This window comes from Sceloporus undulatus, chromosome 10, assembly GCF_019175285.1.
Source record: "Sceloporus undulatus isolate JIND9_A2432 ecotype Alabama chromosome 10, SceUnd_v1.1, whole genome shotgun sequence".
In the NCBI taxonomy this organism is placed as follows: Eukaryota; Metazoa; Chordata; class Lepidosauria; order Squamata; family Phrynosomatidae; genus Sceloporus; species Sceloporus undulatus.
Genome location: NC_056531.1, coordinates 3,844,227 through 3,869,717, shown reverse-complemented (window position 1 = coordinate 3,869,717; position 25,491 = coordinate 3,844,227). Strand labels below are relative to the sequence as shown.

Genomic DNA, 25,491 nt, shown 5'->3' with positions numbered 1-25,491 from the left:
ACAGCCACAGGAGGTAACCCATACACAGCTAGCCCTTTCACTGAACACAAAGTACTTTCTTAAAACACAACATTCCTCCCCTGAAATAGGACACATCTAGAGGTTGTGGGTCACTTTGCTGCACCCTTGAATATCAGTGGGTTGCAACTACATTGCGCCTGTCTCCTTTGTCAGGGAAGGAATCCCAACCCGATTGTAAGAATCATCCACTACAGCAGAGAGGCAGAATATGGCCCCATACAGACTGGCAAAAATAAAGCTGCTTCAGGTCACTTTGGAGGTATGCTGTTTAAACGATGCATGCATCCTAAGAGTCTGGAAGCCGCGCCAAAGCTGCGCTCCAGTCCTAAGGACTGGATAGTAGCTTTGGCGCGGCTTCTGGTCTCTTAGGATGTATGCATCGTTTAAACAGCATACCTCCAAAGTGACCTGAAGCAGCTTTATTTTGGCCAATCTATATGAATATTTTGTAGTGGTGTTTGGATCATTCCATTATCTACCTTGATCATGTGTTCCTGCACACACAGGGGGTCACTGCTGCCAAGAATGCTGAGCAGCTCATCATCTGAGATGAAGAAAAATCTGGGGAAAGCATTCCTCTTGGAATCTAGGTAATCGTTCAAGCTTTTCTGGCACCTTTCCAGGCCACTGCTGATGTTCTGGAGGTCTGAAAGACGATTTGGAGCTTCGCAGCACTTCTTTATCACTGGCTCTTTGACTGTTTCCGCCATTATCTGCAGGTAACAAGAAACACAGAAACTAAGCAACAACTGGTGGTTGTTTTACTGGTAAACTACAATATTAAGAGCAGGAGTGTGTGAGAATATGCATGTACGGGGGCACAATAAAACCGCATATGCAATTAATATTCTTTGCTTCAATGCTGCTATAATCATGTGTTTACTTGCCCTTTTAAATATCCTATCAATGTTATCAAATTTTTTCGCTTCGTCAGGCAGTTGAGATCTTATGTCTCCACCGATAAAAATGCTTTCCAGGTACATCCATTTTCGCTGCACTATCATCCAGACCTAGGGAAACCAAACACTGCTTGTAAAAAGGGGGGGAAACACCAAACCCACTAACATTACATTATAAATGACTACAATACCTCCCATGAAATGGATCCTCTTTCATTTTCTCACCTCGATCACTTCACCAATTAAGGAGAGGGTTTTTTCCCAACTGTGAACAGTAGTCAGAAAAGGTCCTACAAATCTGCTGCCCGAAATACTTTGGAGATTCACGGCGTTGTCATCCAAGATCTGAATTATATCATCCACAGCTCCCAAAATGAAGCCGCGTTCCTGGGTGCCTTTGAAGTACCTTTGCACAGTAAATTTCATATTCTCCCAGGTGTCGATTATTTCTTTCACTCCCTGTAAGAGGATTTTAAAAAAAATGTTCACAATCTCCGAAACTAAAATAAACTCTTATTCTAATTATTGCCGTATGGATTTGAGAAACAGAGGGGCGGCATATGAGAAACTTACCTTTTCAATGCTAAGCTCTTTAACAGCAGAACCAACAATCTCATTGATAACATCACTGTATTTGTGTAGCTCCATGGCAAACATATTCTCCAGGGTGAATGTTTCAGTTGCCATATCAAAACTTGTACCGGTTCGATTCATCAGTTCCTTCCAATGCCTGAAAAAAGTTGGTGATATGGTTCAGGCTTCGTTCTTTCAGCTTGGAATGGGACATTACAAACACCGGGTCCCAAGCTTACTGCATATACTCATGTATAAGTCTAGAAATTTAGGTTAAAAAATTGACCCCAAAAACCTGAGTCGACTTATCCATGGGTCAATGTAAGTACTGTACTTTAACTCATATATATCCCCTGGTGAAAGGCAAGAGTTTAATCTGCCCTAGAAGCACTGGTCCCCTTCTACTCTCTCATCCATTCAGCCATTAGTATGAACACAAATAGTTATCCCTGCAGGGAATTTTGTAAGTTCTTTGGCATTGTTTTCCTTTGCTTTGTCCTTTACATCCTTCATTACATGCCCCTACGTTTTACACTTAACTTATCCATGGGCCATATCAAATTCCATAATTTTGACCCCAAAACCCACCCTCGACTCAGACATGAGGTCGACTTATAGTTGAGTATATACAGTATATTTGTCAAAAGTAATACAAATGAAAGAGTGGCATTTGTAAGTCTTCACTCCCTCATCCCAACACACACACACACAGAATTCATTTATAAAGGCAAGGAATTGTGTTTCAGATGGCTAAGATGGAGGGACACACCTGAGTGGGATAGGACCTTCAGATATGAAGAATACCCCAAAAGCATATGATTTATACTACTTAGTCCCTAAGTAGGTACTCGTCATGTTAACCAAAGCACAAGGATAATCAGGGATATAGTTATCCCTTAGAAATGGGTTGGAAACATGCCCATTTAAATATTCAAAAATAACACTATCAAAAGTGAGGAATTTAAGCCACACATTTTAAACAGCGACTTGGTGTCAGAACTGAGGGCTCCAGCTCTTCAGGAAAGGTTTGGCTTCAGCACGTACAGAGAACCCTAAACAAGTGAACTGAAATCAAACCTGTCTCTTAATGCCTCATTTTTCAAATCCAGCAGCAATGGAATAGAGTCCTTAAAAGCCTTCATCCTCATTTCCAAGTGATAAGCGACGGGAACGCTTCGGACATGTTTGGGCAGTTTGCGAAGGCTTTTCAGATATCCGTCAATCCCTTCCTGCAGCACCTGCACATTGAGGTTCACCCACAGAGTCTGAGACCATTCTTCTTTTGCAGCCTAAGACAAGAAGGAATTATAAGAAACATCTCCTTTGAAAATAGCCAATACAGAATATCAAATTTCTCTATATAAATCTCTGTAAAAACTAAACAAGAGCTCAGAAAGGTACTTTTTAAAAAACAATTTGTTCCTGTTACTTAGAATATTCTAACCTGTTGCCATTATTCTTTGTGATGTTGAAAAGGTCACTTGTTAAATATATTATTATTATTATTATTATTATTATTACTATTATTATTATTATAGTTTATTTATATAGCGCTATAGTTTTACACAGCACTGTACATACTGTACAAATAATAAAATCAATAAAAACGAAACCGCCAATGGCATACATTCTACAAAATACATATAAAATATACTTGGGCCTCTTAACTTCCAAGCCCAGGGACTAAACATCTTGTTTCAAAAATCACTTGCCCGTTGCATCTTATAGATATCATAGATCTGCCTTAGGCCTTTCATCTCCTTTTGGATTTTGATTAGATCGGGATACATTGTGATCGGAAGGTCAAACAGCTTTTCAGCATTTGCCAGCTCTTGTCGATTCCTCTCGTGTTTCTCCAGCTCTTTTTCAAAAATTGCCATGAGCTCTAATCCTGCAGAGGACAAAGAAAAGGTATTTAGCATCACGGAACTCTATGAAATCTCTAAAAGAACTGCTCTGTTCCATTACGCACATAATCCATACTGGCCTAAAACATCACATCGAGAATATCAGTCAGTAGTTCTTCAAAGAAACATAGATCAGTAACAACACTGAACAGCAATGAGACAATAATAGGCAGCCCATTGTATCAGGCATTGTCATAGTTAGAATAAATACTTTACATAAATGGTGTTGCTGCAGTCTTACAGGAGAGGCTTTAAGGGTCACCGACTTCTAGCCATGGCAGCATTGCCCGCTGTGCTTTCAAACCAGAGCTTGGAAAACTTACTTTTAGAGACTATAACTCCCAGAATCCCCCACCTGGAGACAACAGTTCCATGACAGTACCACAAAAGTAACTTCTACACATTCTGTTTCAAACTGTCTACTAACATGAGTACTGGCACACACTGTCTTACCTTTATCAAGATTCTCACCAACAGACCCAGGGCCTTCGGTAATAAACCTCTGGTAAAAATCATCAATTTCCTTACTATAATTTGCGATCTGATCTCTTGTGATCTAGAAGGAATGTAAACTAGATTAGAACAGCCTTTCGTCTTCCAAATGCATTTTTCTTACCATGTACTGTATATACTCACGTATAAGTCTAGGTCAAAAATTGACCCCAAAAACCTGACTCGACTTATCCATGGGTCAATGTAAGTATTGTATCTTAACTCTTATTTAAAATAAGGAACCATTTCCTGATGAAAAGCAAGAGTATAATATGTGAAGCACTGAACCCCCCCCCTCTACTTTCTCATCCATCCAGTCTTAAGAGTAAACACAAAGAGTTATATCTGCTGGACTTTTGTATGTTCTTTGACATTGTTTTGCTTTGCTTCACCTTTTAGATCCTTTGCTATATGCCCCTAAATTTTATCTTCAACTTATCCACGGGTCATAGCAAAATCCATAATTCTGGCCCCCCAACTTGCCCTCAACTTATACATGAGGTCAACTTATAGTCGAGGATATATATGGTAGGTAAAAACACCAGTACCTCAGTAAATGTCTTTTTGATACTGCCAAGGCTGTGGTCAACTGCTGATGCATCAGAAAAAAGGGTGTCCCACAACGACTTTATCTGATCCACTAGCTGCTGTTCCTCTTCTGTTGTCTACAGGGGAGCAAGCACAATAAGTTATAAATTGATGCGTCAAAAGCATTTGTTCTTAAGTTCAAATCAGCGAGTGTGCAGCTCAGCACCTTCCCTGCAACATCATTCACAAAAGATTGGGATGACTACCCCAGGCCTACCCTGTTATTCTCCTGAAACTGTCCATACCCAGGAATAGGTCTTATATGGGAGTGACTGGCAACAACCCACCATCTCATTGGTCTCTCTCTGCAATTGACCTTGGACTTTCCAAAAAACATTGCAATGGCCCCGTACAAACAGGCCAAAATAAAGCTGCTTTGGGTCACTTTGGAAGTATGCTGTTTAAATGATGCATGAGTCCTAAGAGTCCAGAAGCTGCACCAAAGCCATGCTCCAGTCCTAAGGACTAGAGCACAGCTTTGGCGCAGCTTCTGGCCTCTTAAGATGCGTTTGTCATTTAAACAGCATACCTCCAAAGTGACCCGAAGCAGCTTTATTTTGGCCTATTTGTATGGGCCCAAAGTTATATTATTTTTTAAAAAATATATACCAGAACAAACCATTGCAAAGCCCCTGCCTCCTGCTGTCTCATTTTCCACTGATACCCTGCATTGTTTCCTTTTTCCATGGGGGATCTCACAACCCTACTGGAATTGAAACTTGTGTTTCTGGAGTTGGTTGGCCCAGTCTCTGTGCTGTCAAAACGTCTGTTATACCATCATTTGGACTTTATCTCTAAGTCTTGAGTCTAGCTTTCCTGGGTAGCTAGAAAAAAAATCACAGGATGGCCCTCTATCCAAGACCAGAAGTGAGCTTAGGGAATCCTTACTGAAGGTGCTTATGACTCAATGTGAGCCAAGCTAAAAGACACTAAATAGCAAGATGAATGAAAAGTCTTTATGAACCTCTGGGTAATGAAAAGCAGCGGTGGGAGCCTCCATTATCAGTGGAAGAAGAGTGGTAGGGAGAGGAAGAGTCTGTCTAACCCTTTCCCCTCCAGTTATTTTGTCCATTCAAAATCATACTCCCAAGTTGGCTTTCCATCCAAAGAGAAGCTATATCAATTGTAGCCAAGGTGGAAGATGGGTTCTGAACAGAGAAAAAGATAGAAGGAACTTGGTTAAGTAGCCTCTCCATCTCCTGAAACTGTTCCTTTTCTCAGGTCTACAGCCATTCATTGCTGCTGCTCTAAAATTTTGGGTATGGCCCTGTGATTTACTAACTTGCCCTCCAGAAGGCAACCCATATCTTAAAATGTACAAATCCGGGTCATAGAACATCTGCCTTACTATTCTCCCACCTTGCTCAGTGTTTTCTGCTCTAGCAGTACAGGATTTCTATATGTTCCTCTAAACTGGAGATGCCACAGACCAAACCTGGGATGTTCTGCACGGAAGGTAGGTACTTCACCAGTAAGCAATGCTTTCTCCCCACCAGAACACAGTTCATCTCAGCCTACACAGGTTTTGCAAGAATTACCCCAAATCTGTCAGATTCTGAGCCAGAATCAAGCTTACTGTCTGATTCAGAGTTGATCTTCTCAACAATACCTAGTGCCTGCAACTGATAGTCTGTTACACAAACAGTAGAGCTTAGACTGAGTCCAATAAAGCTGCACTTACTGGTATATTGTACATTGCAAGTGTACGGTATCTCTCCTGAATATCCAAGTATTGGAGCTCCACTTCTAGAGACATATCTTTGATCTCAGCAATGGTGGCCAGGACAAATTTGAGATCTGCCAAGGTATCGGGTGATGTCTTGAGGTTCTGGGATAATCTCTAGAAAGGGAAAAGTACAATTCATTTTTAAGAGTCGCCATGAAGACTCACTTGGCTGAAAATACCCTCAACAATCCATCAGCATTTTCAATAGTTTTTTGAAAATGCATTTTCAATAGTTTTTTTCAGGCTATGTGACCATGTTCTAGAGAGTTTATTCCTGACGTTTCACCAGCATCTGTGGCTGGCATCTTCAGAGAATGCTGGCACGGAAGAGAGGTGTGTGTGTGTGTGTGTATACTGTATGATCCCACTCACTTCCATGCCAGCATTCTCTGAAGATGCCAGCCACATGCTGGCGAAACGTCAGAAATATACTCTTCTAGAACATGGCCACATAGCCTGACCCCCCCCCCCCCAAAAAAAAAACTAAGGATGCCAGCTATGAATGCCTTCAATTTCACAGTATTTTCAATGTTTAATTTTATTTTTAAAGCTATGGAATGCTCTTAAAGACCTGGGACTGCCAATACATTTGATAGACCTGATGAGAAATCTGTACTTAGAACAAGAGACTATGTTTAGAACAGAATTCGAAGAAACAGGATATGGACAGCTGATAACCACTTCAAGGATATCCTACCTCAATGTTTTCTTGGAGAGTATACAGTTCCTCTCTGGCGGATTCGTTGAGCAGCTTCCCAAGGGAATTCACCCAGCCTCTGGCATTTTCTTGCACTGTAAAAGCCAAAGACCCGAGCAGAAGGCGGATGCACTGCTCATCTTTGATCATGGGCTGCTGCCCCACTTCTTGGGCTACCTTCATATAGAACTGCAACTTTCCGTCGAAGACAACACAAGCCGGCTTTTTGGCAGCAAACCTCTCCATGACAATGGCCTTGTCAAGCTTCCACAGCGGGCGATACCTCTTCCAGCGGTTCAAGTATTTGGTGAGGGAGTTCAAGATTTTGTGCATGTTCTGAGTAATAAGGATGGCCTGTTCAATGATTAAAGGGTTCTGGGAGATATCACTGAAAAAGCTAAAGATGACAGGCTCACTGTCGCCGGATTGCTGTGGTGGACAATCGATGCAGGTGCCATGCATCCAGCGAACAAAAAGCTACACAGGAGACAAAAGGTTATGAACAAGCCATATTGGATATGGGGTTGGAAGCAACATCCATGACAAGAGAAGGAGCTATTATCCTTCAAACTAGTTGCAGTGGCATCACACATAGCAGCACAGAAACATGAGGAGGAAAAAAAAATCCTTCATCAGGTGTCCATAGCTTCTCGCTATTCTCCTCCTCTTCCTCTAGAATCTAGATCAACTCTCTCAGTATAGTGCCTTCTGCTCTCCTTCCTCCTAAAGATCTTTCTGTATAGACACTCCTAGATTACTGGTAACCTGCCTTTGCTTCTGTACTGATCCCTCAGGCTCCACTTACACACTTTAACTGCCATCGCTCAACGCTAAGGAATTCTGGGAACTGTACTTTAATCCCATAGCATTGACCCATGGCACTTTAGGTGATGTCAAAATGAATTCTTTCTGCAGTGTGAATGCAGCCTGGGTGTCTTCTACCACTTGACTGTCCTTCTCTTTATCAAGCTAATGCCCTTTCCTGCTGCTTCTCCTCCTCCATGTTTCTCTCTTATAGAATCATAGCAGAATCTTAGAATTGGAAAAGACCATCCAGTCCAACCCCATTCTGCCATTCAAGAATACATACTCAAAGCATCCCTGACAGATGGCCATCCAGCCTCGGTTGAAAAACCTCCAAAGAAGGAGACTCCGCCACTCTCTGAGGGAGTGTCTTCCACTGTCGAACAGCTCTTACCATCAAGAAATTCTTCCTAATGTTTAGATGGAATCTCTTTTCCTGTAGTTTGAATCCATTGCCTGGTGTCCTAGTCTCTGGAGAAGCAGAAAGCAAGCTTGCTCTATCCTCAATATGGCACCCTTTCAAATATCTAAACATGGGGATCATGTCACCCCTTAATCTTCTCTTCTCCAGATTAACATTCCTCTCCTCACAGGGCATGGTTTCCAGATCTTTCACCATTTTGGGGACTTTAATGTAGAAACCGCTCCTTTTGTAAAGACAGCTCCTTTTGCAGTCCAATTTGGGCTACGCACAGCCTCCACACGATTGAGAGGCATGCGTCATGTGCACACCCCACTCTCAGATTGGCCCGACAGCAGCCCTTTTGGGCCCTCTGTTTGAGACCCTTGTCAGTGAAGGGTCTGGAAACCATGCCTTATGAAGAAAAACAGAGAGCTTGGTATGTTTAGCCTGGAGAAGAGAAGGTTAAGAGGTGATATGATAGCCCTGTTTGAAAGGGTGTCACATTGAGGAGGGAGCAAGCTTATTTTCTGATGCTCCAGAGACTAGGACCCGAAACAACGGATGCAAGCTACAGGAAAAGAGATTCTACCTCAACATTAGGAGGAACTTCCAGACAGTAAGGGCTGTTCAACAGTGGAACACACTCCCTTGGAGAGTGGTGGAGTCTCCTTCTTTGGAAGTCTTTAAGCAGAGGCTGGATGGCCATCTGTTGGGGGATGCTTTGATTGTAATGTCCTGCATGACAGAATGGGGATGGCCCTTGGGGTCTCTTCCAACTCTGATTCTATGATTCATTTGACCAGGGGGCCTGTCCTTGAAATTCTGTGGGGTCAGCCAGCATACCACACAGGCCTGTGCACTCCATACCTGCCTCCACCATCAGGTCTGCTTAGAAGTCCCCTGTTGTGGCCTTTGACATTGGATGGGGGTGCCTGGCCACATGGGTGTAATATTCCTATCAACACAGGCGCTACTATCTTATACATCAAAGCAACAAGCCCCCCTAACTTTCCCAATAGGAGCGGAACCGATTCCACAATTCTCACCTTGGTAACTTCCACACAATCTCGAATGCAGTGCACACACATTTTTTCAATTTCACCAGTGTTTGGCTGGAGGAGGATCTCGGGAGCAGATAAAATCGTCTCTGCTTGAAATAGTGGGGTATTTCCTGTCACTGCGGCATTGAAAGTCTGTAAATTTCTGCACGGGGAAAAGACAAATCAGATTCACTCCCTGGTGGAAGTAATCCAGACGGAGGGGGAAAGAAAAGGGTGTGAGCAGACTTACTTCAGGATAAGGTTTGTCAGGCTCTGATACACTTTCTTTTCCCAAAAGGCGTAATAGTGAACCAGTCTTGAAGCCCTTCCAGTGTTTGTATTCACAACAAGCCCCTCCATTTTTGTCAGCAAGGGACCAATGGAAATGTACTTGCGAACCATGTGTTCCACATCTCTGGATCTTTCCCGCTTCACATATTCAAAATATTCTTTTACCCCTGCGAAAGGTGAATTTTTTAAAAATTAAAAAAAATGTTTGTCACTAACATAGGTACAAAATAGTTCACTGGAAATGACCTGGGAAAATAATTCATATGTGAATAACTGGTTTGTGTGTTTTCATTTATATGTGTCTTTAACTGATGTTATGTGTTGTATTTAATCTGTTGCTGTTCCCCGCTTTGATTCATGGGGAGAGGCCAGTAAGAAATGAAAAATTATTATTATTATTATTATTACCTGGAAATGATCATAAATGGACACACCTGGAAGATGATCTTCATCAGTGGAAGGTGGGCTTTTGAACAGATTGGTTGATTCGATTAATAAAAGTTTGTTGGACATATCTTCCGCATTCTTTTGGAGTTGATGGACAAGCGATTCAAACTTCCCAATAGCCTGAGTACACCGCACAATGTAGTCACCGATACCTTTTCAACAAAGAGAGCCCAGGTCACTGTTTGGTCTTTACTGAACAAAACAGCTTTTATATGGAATTATCTATGTATACAAATGCTACGGATATTTCTGTCTCACCTATCAAGAATTGTTGTTTGGGCATCTTTCAATTATTATATATATCAGGTAAAATTTCAAAACTGGAGAAATGTCTCATATTGTCTCCTTCAAAGGGCTTTAATTTGATCATCTAAATGATGCCATGCCTATTGCGTGGGTAAGACTTTATGGTTAAGACTTTATGTATAATCGCAAATTAAGCAATACGTAAAAAGAAGGTTGCATCAAAACAGGATGTAAAATTCTAGCAGGAACAGCATATGTATTTGAAATCCACAGATTAAGAAAACTTAGACCAAAACTGGAAAGGAATCCAACAAGAGTTCAGGAGTCATTGACTGCTTTCATTACAGGACAGAATGTCAAAAGAAGCTGACATGAAGTTCTGGCACGTTTTAACTGAAAATTGTTATCTGAAAGTGTTTTACAATGTATGCTATACTACCTAAAGAATTCCAGTTGAGCCTCTTGTAACCAGATCGGAAAACCCGCCAGAGGTCTTGAATGTGCTCATCCAGAAGCTGAGTCTCTGCTTCGTTCAGCATTGCTACTAATTTGTGATAGTGATCCAGCATCTGTTTGATGCTATCTGTATATCTAAAGAGGGAGGAGCAAGAAAAATGAATGAATGGCTTCATGCAGACACTGCCACGTCTTTTTTATTATTAGGCCTTTAAGGAAGGCTAAGGAGGTAATCAGAGATTCAGAAAAACGAGGTACAGTGGTACCCCGGGATACGAATGCGCCGGGTTACGAATTTTTCGGGATACGAACAAATCCCATAGGGATTTATTGCTTCGGCTTACGAAGGTTTCTTCGGGTTACGAAAAAACCGCGGCGCTATTTTCCGCCACCGGAGGGCAGCAGAGAGCTATTTTTCCATTAGCGCCTATGGGAATTCGGCTTACGAAGGTATTTCGGGTTACGAAATTAACCGCGGAACGAATTAATTTCGTAACCCGGGGTACCACTGTAATCTCTTGCAAATAAAAAAAAAAGATATGGAAGAAAAAGACTAGCACTGAGAGAGCTCCTGTCCTTTTGGAAAGGACAAAGTCTTCCAATCAGAGAAAGTGGGTGGAATAATCTAACCAGGATAGAGCCTCCTGCTAATGGAGAAGGACAGGTTGCTTACCTGTAACTGTAGTCCTTCCAGTGGTCATCTGCAAATTCACACAAGTGGGTTATTCTGCGCCTGAGCAGAGTGGATTTGGAACCTTCTGGAGTTATTAGAAGCGTTTTGGTGGTAGTCTCACCTGTCGTACTTCGGACAATCATGAGAAAGAAGGACTCATTGGAAAAGACAATAATGCTGGGGAAGATGGAGGGAAGTAGGAAGAGAGGAAGGCCACATGCCAGATGGATGGACTCTGTTAAGGAGGTCACGGGTTTTATGGGGTTGCAGGAATTAAGCAGAGCAGTGGAGGACAGAAGGTCTTGGAGATGTCTCATCCAGAGGGTCACCATGAGTTGAGATTGACTCGAGGGCAGTGAAGAGTGAAACGAACAAATATGAGCTCAGCAATGAGCAATGAGATGGCTGAGCACCACCAGCAAAGAAACAAGAGAGAAATTGACCACATCACAAAGGTCCACATAGTTGAAGGTCTGGACCATCTGTCCAATCCAGAGGGCCTAAATGGTATCAAGCTGGAGAAGAACCCTGTAAGAATTTTTGGGATTATGCTGGTTATCAGAGGAGGAGGAAATAGGACCTTGCCCAGTTTCCTCAATACACTGACAACAAGGGACAGTGAGAAGAGTACAAGATAGAATTCCTGTGAAGAGCTCCTCAGACGCCACTGGTGTGGCGGACAAACAGGAACTGAAGGTTTAGGCAGGAAGAGAACCAGTAAGGCAGTTGAAGAGTAGGTGAGGCTACCGCCAAAACATTTCTGATACCTTAAGAAGGTTTCGAATACGCTCTGCAGAGGTGCAGAATAACCCATTGGTGTGATTCACAGAGACCACGACGAAGAGCTGAAAGCCTCAGTTTCCACAACTGTAGGTTTACAATCTATCCTTACCTCAGCAATTTGTCTTCCTGTAATGCCACGTTCCTTGCCATTTCAGGCACAGGAAATCCCAGATGTTCCATGTATTTTGTTTCATTGATGATCTCTCGAAGCTTGGGAGAAAAGTTGACTGTGAAACATGTCCCTTTTTCTCCAGTGTCTACTTCATCGGAACGTGGGACCTGTAGACAAGGACATCACACTGAGGACCGAATGTCAAAATACGGTGAGACCTTGTTATCCGCTGGGGTTTGGGTCCAGGATCCCCCGTGAATAACAAAATCCATGGCTGCTCGAGTCACATTAAATATGATGGCAGAGCAAAATGGTGCCCCTTATATAAAATGGAAAATCAAGGTTTGCTATCAGGAATTCATACTTTTCTTTAATATTGGATGCTTGAATCCAGGGTTGGCAACCTACAGCCCACGGGCCGCATGCAGCCTGCCGAGGCCTAGGGACCGGCCCCGGCCCAGTCCTTCCGCCGATTGCCGCCTGCGAAAGGCGGCCTCCTCCCTCCTTCCCAGCCTCTGTCAAGGCCGAAGCCTCCACAGAGGCCGGGAAAGGGCCAGGGGCCGCCCGCGATCGCGGCGATCACTGCGATCGGGGGCGGCCTCCTCCCTCCTTCCCGGCCTCTGAAGGCCCAAGCCTCCACAGAGACCGGGAAGGTGATCTTCAATTAAAATATTGTATATGTTCCCATTTTGTATTTTACTTCAAAATATGATGTGTGCAGTGTATGTAGGAATTATTTTTTATTTATTTATTTAAAAATTTAAAAAAATATTTAATTATTTGTTTTTTGGCTTCGGCCCCCCAGTTGTCTGAGGGACAGCAACCTGGCCCCCAGCTCAAAAAGGTTGCCTACCCCTGCTTGAATCTGTAGATAAAAAATCCATGTATAAGGAGGCCTGACTGTATAAGCCAAAGAGGGAAAACGTCATAAATGGATATAGAATTTATGAACCTGTTCGGCAATATCTGCATCTTCCTAAGGACCTACAAGGATAAATACCAGAAATGCTTTATAACTACCTGCTCCAGGGTCTCTGGGTTGGCCTGAATAATAGCTCCAGAAGGATGAACTTTAGCAAGCAGAGTTTTTTTCAGTAAGATTGGAAGTTTATCTTCGGTATTCTCTCTCCATTGTTCATATTTCAGATCTTCATATTCTTTCATTCTCTTTGCCACTTCAAGATATCGTTGTTTCACCTGAAATGCACATATACACACACTAGACAGCTCTTGTTTTCATTTGTTTACTTTTCCATTTGTACTTATTTACAATAGTTTTTTGTGGGTTTTCAGGCTATGTGTCCATGTTCTAGAAGAATTTATTCCTGATGTTTTGCCAGCATCTGTGGCTGGCATCTTCAGAAAATGCTGGCATAGAAAAGAGCTGGAGATATATATATATGACCACATAGCCCGAAAAACCCACAAAAAACTATGGATGCCGGCCATGAAAGCCTTCAACTTATTTACACTGTTTGTTTAGTTGACCCTTTGGATCCTGAAGTTTGATTCTGGGACCCCCGAATGGAAAAAAAATACAGATAATCATTCCCCATATGATTAAATGCCCGCAACAGGAATATACACACTTCAGGACATCTGCATCCATGTTGCCACCATTTAATAATATGGGGTATGATAATCCACGGATGATTGAGTTAGTAGATCCAAACCTAACAGGTCTGAAGGGCCAACTATATCTTTCTGTTCTGTCCAAAGGAGTTGTCATACTACTTTTAACTTTTAAGTAGAAGTAGCCAAATTATTCAGCAACTTCCAAGCTCAAAACTGTGTCCCTACCTTCTGGCTCCCTGAAGTGCTAAGTTATTTACAACTTACCAACTTTCCACGCTCACTAGTCAGAAGTTCCTCTACTTCTTGGAATCGAACGATGGTATGCTTGATACGGTAGAAAAGAGACCGTGTCCAATAAATTGCTCCAGCCATTGGTGGATGATTCTTGCACAAAGGTGGGTTCATCTGATTACTGACAAAGATGTTGTTCACTATCTCAAGCTGTGAATGAAAAATAAAACCCATTGGATTTCTTTTATTATCAACACAGTATGTTAAACTACTGCAATGCACTCTATGTGCAGCAGCCCTTGCATATGATTCGGGAGCTGCATGTAGTGCAAAATGCAAAATGCAATACCTTGAGAGGAACACTTAAAGAAACAGCATAACATTGATTCTAAAGGAATTGCACTGGTTGCCAATACATTTCTGGTCTGAATTCAAGGTGCTACTAATCACATTTAAAGCCCTAAACAGTTTGTGACCTTGATATCTTAAGAAGCCATATATGCCCCCTTGATGGGAGAAACCTACTATGTGTGGACATGTATGTTTGTAGCTTGGGTACTTTGGTTGTGGAATGCTCTTCCTTAAATATCCAACTGGCATCAACACTGGTCTCATTTTGGTGCCAAGTTAAAACGTGGCTTTTTATAAATGACTTTGCAGGCCTAACAGCTTCACCCAAAGTGCACATATACATGGCTTTATACTATTTTAACTTCAACTTTTTAGACCATGCAATTGCTTAATATGTTTCTAGAATGTTTAAATGGTTTTTATTGTTTCAAGCGTTATTGTTCTGCATTTTAAGGATGGGCCACTGAGAGAGAAGGTCTGGGATCTGGGGAAGGAACCACAGGCCCTGCATGGAGAACGGCATGACTGCACCAAGGTAAAGCCTTGAGGTAGGATACTGTTGTACGATTTTGCAAAGGATACCAAAAGATGAGATGACATTTCTTGAAAGGAAGAGCAAAATACCTCTTTACAATACTGCACCAGAATGTCACTGAATTTCATCATCATCTGCTTATTGATGGCTTCTCGAGAGCGGATGTGCTTGAAATTTAAGAGCATGTCAAAAGCAGCTTCTGCAGAACGAAGAGTCTTAAAAGACTCGTCAATGAAGCTCTTGGCTTCTCTTTCTATATCCTAAAAATGAAGCAAAGCAATTTAAAAATCAAACACCACAGGGATGAGATTTCATTTCATGAACAAGCAGCATGAGAGGGAAAACCGTAAGACAATAAAAAACCGAGATCTCCACAGAGCAATAGCAAACACAAGCTGTCTTTTTATATCCCTCATGTAGCTTGTAAGACTCTTGCTAATTCTAGAAGGTACACAGGGAAGGTGGTTTCGCCAAAAGCCCGAGAAAAACAAATCAAAACTCTCCAGCTCTTACCGCAACTTCATATTTAAATTCCTCCATCACAATCTTCCACTGCGTTGCACATCTGATGTTGAAAGGGTCAAAAGTCAGAACCTCCATGGGGCTGACAAGGCCATCAACTCTTTGCAAAACTTCATCAATACGTTTTGGATCCCCAGTGACAGATTTCAGCTCAGGACCAAATATGTTGTAAAATTCCTCTATAACCTATCAGAAGAAGATGCTAACTTAATAGCTGTGAATTGGATGCTTTGTCGCTGCTCCCATTCATCTATCCAAATTCAAAGCCACAAAAGTAAATTCCAGACAAATCATTATACTAGAGGAGTTAAGGGAATTTAAAAAAGCATTTAAAAAGGAAATAAGAAAAGAACTGAAAGACTCAAGAGAAGAAATCAGATCTGACATGCATAAAGAAATAGAGAATTTAGCGAGCAAAATAGACAGGATAACAGGAGAATTTAAAGATTTAAGAACAGAGGTAGACCAGTTAGCTGCTCAAACAAAAGATCTGGACAGAAAAACAGTATACTAAATGAACAGCAAAGCGGTAACATGAGTTTATTGACTCGTGAACCAAGGTATAGAGAAAGACGTATAAAATTACAAGGTCTTTCGGAGTTAGAGAAGGAACAATTATTTGATCGTATAACCCCCGATTTAGCAGCATTCATAGAAACTCCCAAAGAAGTACTGGATTTGCAAATGAAAAATATTTTGAATTAATTCCAGATTAGCAAAGGAAAAAAAAAATCTTATTCTTCAACAATCCAGACATGCTGTTACCTGTAAGACGTTAAAGAGGTCTTGACAGATTATAGCCATATAATCTGTTCTCTCAAACAAACGCTTCCTGTCAAATTCCCATCGTGCATCTCTTCCAGAAGATTCAATTTTGGCACGGATGTCAAAATAAGACGCTTTCCAAATTTCAAGAGTACGTTTGGCTTCTTGCATCTTGACTTTTGCAAGTTGCCGGTCTTCTCTGTGAGTCCAAAGAGAGTGCAAAGGCAAATTTATCCAAAATGGAGGCGAGGAGGAGAAAAAGAAAGCAGCTTTCTCTAACAGTCAAAGGACCCAGTGCATTTTGGGGGTCAGCAATGTTTCAACAGGGAAACTTCACACTGTTAGAAAGCACAATCCTTGGAATGGGAGACTGAAAAATAAATCAACTTGTGCTCCACACAGAGACACTATCAAAGCAGGTATAACCATGGCTAAAGATAACATAAGAGAGAATTTAAAGTAAAGAAGGGAAGAGGGAGGGATAAGAAGTTTACATTCGTAAGGCTGGCTCCTGACTTGTAGGGAGCCAGCATTACATCTGTGATGGGCCTGAGTTACCAGAGCTAGCAACGCAAAATCCCAGAAACAACATAAATATCACAAATGTATCTTGAGCGCTTCAAATCATAAACCCTACGTACTTGAACAAAGTCCGTAGATCTACCACTTTGCAGACCCTTGCTGAAATCTCCCAAGCAATCCGTTCCATGAGAGGGATCATCCTTTCGTCCTTGTTGTAATGCCGCGAAATAATCCAGACCATCCTCAAGGCGTTCATCAGGGAAGGAATCGTATCCAGGACAATGCTGAAGGTGGTTCCATGCGTTAAATTCTTTGGATTAGATGCACATATTGTAAAATCAAGGTGAGCGTGAAGAAGCAAGGTGCACGTTTTCATAGCCATAAAAAGAAGTACAATTGAAAGGAAGGGAAGGGAAGGGATTGAGAATACTTTAGGGGTAGTTAAAGCCACCAAAGAGCTAGAGCTGCTTTTCAAAAGCAGCTGTTGAGTTAAAATAAATATTTGCAAGATTCTAGCTGCTCAGGGATCTTATTCAGGGAAGAGCACACCTCCTTCCCCATCTCTCTCATCAAGCCAAACATACTTTCAGTTTTTTTGTGGGTTTTTCAGGCTATATGGCCATGTTCTAGAAGAGTTTATTCCTGATGTTTCGCCAGCATCTGTGACTGGCATCTTCAGTGAATGCTGACATGGAAGAGAGTGCATGCCAGCATTCTCTGAAGATGCCAGCCACAGATGCTGGCGAAACGTCAGGAAAAAACTCCTCTAGAATATGCCCCATAGCCTGAAAAAACCCACAAAAAACTACAGATGCCGGCCATGAAAGCCTTCGACTTCACATACCTTCAGGTGTCGCTCAAGAGTGGAGAGGAACCTCACGTTGTCTGCTGCTTCCACTTGGTGCTTGCAGAGCTCATTGATGACTACTTGCAAATTTTCTACAATCCCAGTGTTTGCAACCTCCAGCACCTCAAAAACCCTTTTGACTGCTGGCAATCTGATCTGCTCAGTAAGGGCACTCAAAGTGGCATTTCTCTCGCGCCACAGGTCTATCTCAGCAAGCGGGCCATTCCCCTGAGAGTAAGAGGAAACAAAATGGGAAGCAGGACATGGAAATAAAAGCCAGACATAAAGACATCACTTCTCAAGAAGGCTGCAGTTTTCTTTCTTTCTTTCTTTCTTTCTTTGGTGAATCCAGGCCCTATAATGCTCTTATGTATAGGGGACAGACATGTTTTGTTCTGCTCATGTGCCCTCAAAAACAGAATCAGAGCTTAAGAAAGGGATTGGATGGATAGACCAGGCTATCTATGGGCCCATACAGACCGGCCAAAATAAAGCTGCATGGGGTCACTTTGGAGGTATGCTGTTTAAATGATGCATGCGTTCTAAGAGGCCAGAAGCTGTGCCAAAGCTGTGGTCCAGTCCTTAGAACCGGAGCATGGCTTTGGCATGGCTTCTGGTCTCTGTTGTTTCCCCTTTCCCTCCTCTGTTTTACTGTTCACCCATACTCCGTAAAGGATTATGGACTTATTCTGGTTTTTATTGCCACAGGGCATATAGCAAATGTCTGGCAGAAAGTCCCCTTTCAGGGTCAGACACATAGGCATATGCTGAATCTGTGGACAGATGCTACCCTAAGACAAGTTACTTCACAAACAAGGCTATATCAACCCATATAGACTGGAGGTGATGTGGGGTATAGTCCAATACAAGAGGAGGGTACTCAGGTGTTGACCATTTCACAGAAAGATGAGAGCGTTAAACAACTCTGATAGGATTACCTGGGGGACTTTTTTCGCTAGTTCTTCATTTGCTGTGGATATTAATGTGAGCCAACTGGTTGTAAGGGCTTCCAGCGTTTCCACAACTTCCCGATCATTAGCAAGTTCAACCAAATCGCCATCTAAGCATAAGGTGGGCATGTCTAACTTAATTTCCCCTGTTGAATAAAAACGTTATTACCATCAATGATATGTTCTGCAAAACTTTCTACTAACAGAGAACAACACAGAGAGCATCTGCGTCATATTTATGATCTTTCCACAATTCACTCCATATGGTCAATCAACTGTTTAGTTGCCCAAAGTTTGCCTTCCATCCCTTTTAACATTCAACCCCCTTACTCCATGTTGCAAGAAAACTGGAATAGAAGTGCAAACTCACTTTCCCCCATGGCTACCAGTCCCTTATAACACGCCATGCAAACGTGTAGATCTGAATTTCTGTCCTTCACTCATACATGAACACCAACTGTAAGAACCTCCGAAGCACTTGGATGTGAAATTTACCTTCAATCTGTAGTATGGTTCTCTGAACATGGTTTAGGAACTTCTGCATGTTCATTAAGAACTCATTCCTTAGGCTTTGGAAGCTGCCTAATACTGAGGACTTGATTATCTTGTTCCCAATGAACTGTAGACCTTCGCCTAGTGACCTTTCTGAGTAAGGAACATGGTCATCCGAATCGTGCAGGTTATGGCACATTGCAGGCAGAAAGATCTGCGGGGGGAAAACAGGACTTGTTTCTACCACCTTCTGTTTGCTTCCATTCCATAGGAATTTACATGCAAATTTACGTGCAACTTTAACACTATTACAGACAAGCAACTGTTAAAGGCAAGCAAAGAAAAAAACAGCCAGATATCTGACACTCTTAGACCCAAAAGTTATAATTTTTTTGTGGGTTTTTCGGGCTCTGTGGCCATGTTCTAGAAGAATTTATTCCTAATGTTTCGCCAGCATCTGTGGCTGGCATCTTCAGAGAATGCTAGCCTGGAAGAGAGTGAGTATATATATATACTGTGTGTTCCTGGGTAAGGAGTATATATATATATATATATACCCACTCTCTTCCAGGTCAACATTCTCTGAAGATGCCATCCACAGATGCTGGCAAAACGTCAGGAATAAACTCTTCTAGAACATGGCCACAGAGCCCGAAAAACCCACAAACAACTATGGATGCTGGCCATGGAAAGCCTTTGACTTCACACCAAAAGTTATAGTTGTTGCTGTGCTTGAATGCAGCAACTCTCTTTTCACACTTTCTGGCACAGGTATTGGAGAAACTGTAGAGGAGTGTTGTAAAATTCTTGAAAACAAACTTTTGGAAAATAGTCCAGCGAACTGAATACTGGATTCCTCTTTTGAGACTGAAATTCACAAAAGCTCAAGCTAAGTGATGCTAGATCACTGCTTCGTTCCTCATTTCATTTTAGAGCTGCATGGCTATTCTTATGCTTCTGCCATCATTCATTGATGCTTTATACTCTATATGGGATGTAAACTCCGATAACTTTTAAATGCATGCTGAATTAATCAATTATAAACCTTTGCTTTTGGAGCATTCGCATTGAAACCCACTCACTCTCCAGGCTAGTAAGCTACTAAATATTTTGAATCACCACAAAGTGGAGGAGTTTTGATGCGGCTTATGGTGCTTACGGGGACAATAAGGTGAACTACCTTGGGTTTTTCTTGGCAGGATTTGTTTAGAAGCTGAGACAGTGTGTGACTTTTCCAAAGCCACTCAGGGGATGTCTATGGCCGAGTGCAAATTTGCACCCTTGTCTCGACACTATTTAAAATTTGTTCCTGTGATAGTTAAGTGGGATTTTCTTATAAGTGATCATTAGGGCTTTTGAACCTATTGATGATACCTCCTTGGGGTGATTTCTGTTGCGCATAACCCTTTTCTGTAGGAATTACCAAATTCCGCAGAAAAGTCTGTGATCCCAGAATAATGAACTCTGGAATAATGAACTCTCAAGGGGGCAAAAAACCCTATTTTTGAGATGTGATTTCAAAAACAAACACAAGCCTCTCACCAATGCCAAGATCTGCCGGAGCATCACCAAAGTATGACCATTCAGTATGCCGTACTCTAGTACTTCTGGCAGAACATCATGTGCTTCAATTAAGTCATTTGGTTCACTGACGGTGTCTAAACAGTAAAAGAAGACAATAATGATTAAAGGCGTTGTTCTGATCCACTGCTCTTGGTTAAAAACTGATTTATATGTTTAAGCAAATTAGGCGCTACACATCTGGGATTTCGTAACTGCAGAAAATATGCATATTTGAATGCTCTTTGCTCCTAAGCCACTATTTTCTATCTACCTCCACCTCTAACCCCACCTAGCTCCATTTAGTGAATATCTGGTTCAAATTAGAAACAAAACAAATTTCACAGATTTGAAATCTTCCCAGGTTTAATCTACCAAAATAATAGTCATAAAAAGGTTTGAAAACATACGCCCCAGTTTTCATCCTCAGTTGCAAAAAAGGGACCAGTGGCAGCCGATGGAGCCAGTGATACAGGAACAGCAAGTCCACTCTGGATTTCACCATTGCTCCTTCTGCAGCTGTTCCAGGTTGAGCACCTGTAGTAATCCCATTCAAACTGGAACAGCTGTGGAAGGAAGGGTGACACAGCTCAGAGATGTGCTGTTCCTATGGTGGTGGGTCTACCACCCATCTCTGCAAGAAACCATCTATGGCCAACTTGAACTCCTGGGACAAAAGTGGGGAGCAAATGAGAACATGTATGTGCCACTACCTTTTCCCACATCTGCTTCCTCTTACCCTGAGCTTTCCATTCCTCCCTGGCCTCACACTGTGAACTAAATCTGCTGCTTATGTGATAAACCACCACCAAATGCCAAACATACTATGGGCCCAAACAGACAGGCTAAAATAAAGCTGCTTCGGGTCACTTTGGAGGTATGCTGTTTAAATGACGTACGCATCTTAAGAGGCCAGAAGCTTTGGCATGGCTAGGACTAGAGCCTAGCTTTGGCATGGCTTCTGGCCTCTTCGGACACATGCATCATTTAAACAGCATACCTCCAAAGTGACCTGAAGCAGCTTTATTTTGGCCTGTCTGTTCAGGCCCTATATTAATAAAAATAATTACCACTATTTTGATCTGTTTACAAGTTTTTTTAATTCTTATTAATTATGATTATTGTTTGATGCATTAAAGGCTAGAGGATTAAGTAGAGAGAGTACTGGAGGACCAATGTTTTGTATAGGAGGGCTGATGTTTGCTATAGTGGTGGAGTTTATCAAGTCAGTCTTGAGGTGCTGAGCGCTGTATTTGAATGAAAAAACATACTGGAAATTCCAGAGATGGGAAACTGTGGCCATCTAGATGTGAGAGTGCAACTTCCACCATCCCTCACCACTAACTCTGCTGACTAGAGCTCATGGGACATGGACTGCAACAATATCTGGAAGATAGCCCGAAAAACCCACAAAAAACTATGTGGCCATGTTCCAGAAGAATTTATTCCTGACATTTCTCCAGCATCTTCAGAGAATGCTGGTATGGAAGAGAGTAGAACAGTATATATACCCAACGCTCCTCCATGCCAGCATTCCCTGAAGATGCCAACCACGGATGCTGGCGAAACGTCAGGAATAAACTCTTCTAATCTAGAACATGGCCACAGAGCCTGAAAACCCCACAAAACTATGGATGCTGCCCATGAAAGCCTTCGATTTCACAATATCCAGAAGATAATCCCCACCCTAGTATACCCAATATGAAACGCCTTGACATTTCATGTAGACCCTCCTTTTTTACTCAAATATTTTTGAGATACCAACTGAAATCTCATTTTCGGTACTAATGGTGTCATCAGGTTTCAAGGGGTGGCTGCCAAGGTCCGAAGAACTGTCTTGAAAGAACTAAGTACCCATTCCCAAACTCTTTATCGTCTAAAACATGTAATTATAATGTCAGTATATTTGTGCCCCAGGCCATGTAAAACATCTCAGGTGCACGCAATGGGGTAAAATGTCAAATACCTGCAGTGTCTCTGAGAAAATACACAACGTCGTTCTCCACAAATTCTTCTGAGAGGTCATTCAGAACCATGTGATAATACTGGTTGTAAACTTCCCGTTTTACAATTTTCTGAAATGCAAAGGGGCAAACTGGATAAGTTAGAAAAACACAGAGTACAGCTATTCATAGCTATCTTTCCAAACTTTTGTCTGCTGCAAAACACACATCTATATGGAGTGTTTTCTGTTTTCTGGGATGATTCAGAAAACCAATCTTTGTCTTCACTCGCTATCCCACAACACATATATTCAGAGTTAGGCTATTTTGGTGCCTTGTGTAGCATGCAAGCATGAAAGGCTACCTGCCTAACTAACCCAAAGTACAATGCTAGCATATGATTCCCAGGATCTACCTTGCATCTTCATTTTGATAGATTCCTCCTAGTTTGACACTAAAGAGTGTACCAAGTGCACTAGTATTGGAAAATGTAACAAGTCACTCTTCAAAAAATATATATATCTGTTTGTAAAAGACCAAAAGAGATTGGCTTGGGAAACGAAACAGAAGAAGAGCACTCCGGTCATGCTGTTTGTGGCTGATAGGAGTTGAGTTCAACAACATCTAGAGGTATCCACAAGTATCCTACCCTGATTTACAATGAAAAAAACCCTCTAAAATCTCATAAAACCGAGGCTCGGAAAACTGGTGTAGCTGGAGGCGGAACTGAACCAAGGATCTTTTAATAGGGTTAATGACAAAATATATTGTTACCTAGTTCTCTCATGTAACCTCACACAAGGTTCACTGATATATTAAATTTCCAGCCGAAACGAAAGGCATTTTTAATTGTTGCCTGTTGTTTTTATTGTTGCTTGTTTTTTTTAACTAACTCTATTTTATATTACTACTTACTGTTTATATGTATTTTGTGGATTGTACGCCCTTGGCGGGTTTTATACTTTTATTGACTTGATTATCTGTATGTACGGCGCTGTGTACATTTACAGTGCTATCGAAATAAACTATAATAATAATAATAATAATATTAGTAATAAATCTTCCTGACCCGCTGCAAAGCCAACAGTGAAAACAAGCAGACTTACTTTAAGCATCTGACTTCGTCCATCTTCTATACCCAGCTCACGCTCAATATCAGTTATGCCTGAAGAAGCCATGGAATCAATCACAACATGTTTTTCAGGCAGAGAGCTTTTGCTTTTCTGATCTTTCTCTAAAAAAAAGGATATAGTAGTCAAGCATGGAAGTAACGTGCGTGTAAATAGTAACCAAAGCCAGGTGCATTAATTCTAAGCTGGCAAAGGGTGCCATTAGACAATGATGCCACCTATATCTTCTCAAATAGCGAAGAGTTCAGAAGCATCTACTATGAGCTGCAGGACCAATTTACTATCAAGATCAGCCAGTTTCCCAACTCTCAGTACCTTTGCCTTATGTAAGTTAATTTTTTGCTTCTCAACCACCCCAATACTACACCCAGACGCCAGTTCAAGAACATATATCAGTGGAACCAAACATGAAGGGTTAAATTTCTGCGTAATGGTGCCATCGCTGCTCAAAACTTTGACTTAATTCTCCAAGGTTTCATATAGATACTAAAAAGCATGGGGGGAGAAGGAAATGCTGCCATCTGATAAGCCCAAAGCCATGACATGAATTAACATTAATTTAACTAATTCAATTAAAAATAATAATTATAATAATAATTATTAAAAATAATAATTGTAAGCCGCTCTGATAGCCTTTAGGGCTGAAAGGCGGGGTATAAATGCCATAATAAATAAAAATAATCTCTCAGCAATACATTCTGGACCCAACCCTCACAACCGTCACAATATTATCCGTCAATCCAACCTGACCAGATAATCCAGTAGAGTGCCATGACTGAAAATATTGCAGACAAATAGAGGTCTATGGTTACAGACTTCCCATCCATTTCTTGCCTTAAGACTTAAGTAATCCATGTGTCCAAAACTCAAGATGGAATACGGATCAAGGGATCCAAACGATGAGTTTCACAAGGGGAAGCACACTAGGAACCTGTGCAAATGCTACCATACAGCTACATTTATGTATGACTTTTTATATAGGTTTTGTTATGTTTCTTCTGTAAGTGGCAGTAAGCATCCTACACAGGGCTGTCCTTTTTAATACCAGCACCCTCTGCAAACAATCCCATAAGGCATCTATACTGAACTCCACTTGCAGGACACATGAAAAACCTCCATCTAACATGCCCTCCAACAGTGTAAATAACTGGAAATCCTGGGATCTGCAATTTGTTGTGGCACTACAACTCTCTGACAGCAAAGGTTGGGTGGCAAAATGTCTTGGGCCAGCTACTAGCAAGGGTCTTCTTAATGTCTTCTTCTCTTACGTACTTCCATCTGCCATAGAAAAGGAGGAAACCCCAGCCAGTTTCTCTTTAAGGGTGTCTTCAAACGATATATCTATTTTGAAATAACAGAAAGAAAATATATTACATAAACATGACAACCAAATGCACACATGGAGTTACTCCACTCAGATCAAGAGAGGCAGGGGTCCATATCGGCTTCTTATTCCTCCCAAGGAGGTGCTTCTTCCAAGGAAATAAACCGGTACTAAAAAGAAAAGCACACCTTGGAAGGCAGATGTTAAGTCAGGAATTTGGAACTTGTTTCTGAAGCCCTGAAACTTGGGGAATAATACAGAGAATGAGATGGGTATATTCAAGTGTGTGCAGGCTGGGTTTTCTTCCACTGTGGGTTCATTTTAGTCTTGGAACCGCACATGAAGATGCTATGGTTCACAGTCTGGAAGACATTATTGTAATAGTTTTTCCGGCTCTGTGGCCATGTTCCAGAAGAGTTTATTCCTGACATTTCGCCAGCATCTGTGTCTGGCATCTTCAGAGAATGCTGGCATGGAAGAGAGTGGGGTATATATACTGTACCACTCTCTTCCATGCCAGCATTCTCTGGTGAAATGTCAGAAAGAAACTCTTCTAAAACATGGCCACAGAGCCCCAAAAACCCAC

The 25,491-nt window shown here is 41.6% G+C and overlaps 1 protein-coding gene across 1 annotated transcript in view; it reads right to left on the bottom strand.

The window, feature by feature from the left end:
- Positions 1–25,491, bottom strand: part of DNAH10 (dynein axonemal heavy chain 10) — a 69,714-nt gene that overhangs the window by 42,846 nt on the left and 1,377 nt on the right. The window contains exons 2-29 of the mRNA XM_042442069.1: positions 24,854–24,922; positions 23,558–23,685; positions 22,475–22,583; positions 20,491–20,606; positions 18,952–19,162; positions 18,445–18,602; positions 17,504–17,734; positions 16,779–16,969; positions 16,138–16,336; positions 15,364–15,558; positions 14,940–15,110; positions 13,998–14,174; positions 13,179–13,355; positions 12,156–12,325; positions 10,574–10,725; positions 9,876–10,040; positions 9,401–9,608; positions 9,157–9,313; positions 6,904–7,380; positions 6,162–6,320; positions 4,441–4,557; positions 3,854–3,956; positions 3,206–3,384; positions 2,571–2,782; positions 1,494–1,650; positions 1,146–1,379; positions 909–1,031; positions 501–734 (exon numbers count right to left, since the gene is read on the bottom strand). Of these exons, the coding sequence (XP_042298003.1) occupies positions 501–734; positions 909–1,031; positions 1,146–1,379; positions 1,494–1,650; positions 2,571–2,782; positions 3,206–3,384; positions 3,854–3,956; positions 4,441–4,557; positions 6,162–6,320; positions 6,904–7,380; positions 9,157–9,313; positions 9,401–9,608; positions 9,876–10,040; positions 10,574–10,725; positions 12,156–12,325; positions 13,179–13,355; positions 13,998–14,174; positions 14,940–15,110; positions 15,364–15,558; positions 16,138–16,336; positions 16,779–16,969; positions 17,504–17,734; positions 18,445–18,602; positions 18,952–19,162; positions 20,491–20,606; positions 22,475–22,583; positions 23,558–23,685; positions 24,854–24,922 (4,979 nt within the window). The remainder of the gene's footprint in view (positions 1–500; positions 735–908; positions 1,032–1,145; positions 1,380–1,493; positions 1,651–2,570; positions 2,783–3,205; positions 3,385–3,853; positions 3,957–4,440; positions 4,558–6,161; positions 6,321–6,903; positions 7,381–9,156; positions 9,314–9,400; positions 9,609–9,875; positions 10,041–10,573; positions 10,726–12,155; positions 12,326–13,178; positions 13,356–13,997; positions 14,175–14,939; positions 15,111–15,363; positions 15,559–16,137; positions 16,337–16,778; positions 16,970–17,503; positions 17,735–18,444; positions 18,603–18,951; positions 19,163–20,490; positions 20,607–22,474; positions 22,584–23,557; positions 23,686–24,853; positions 24,923–25,491) is intronic.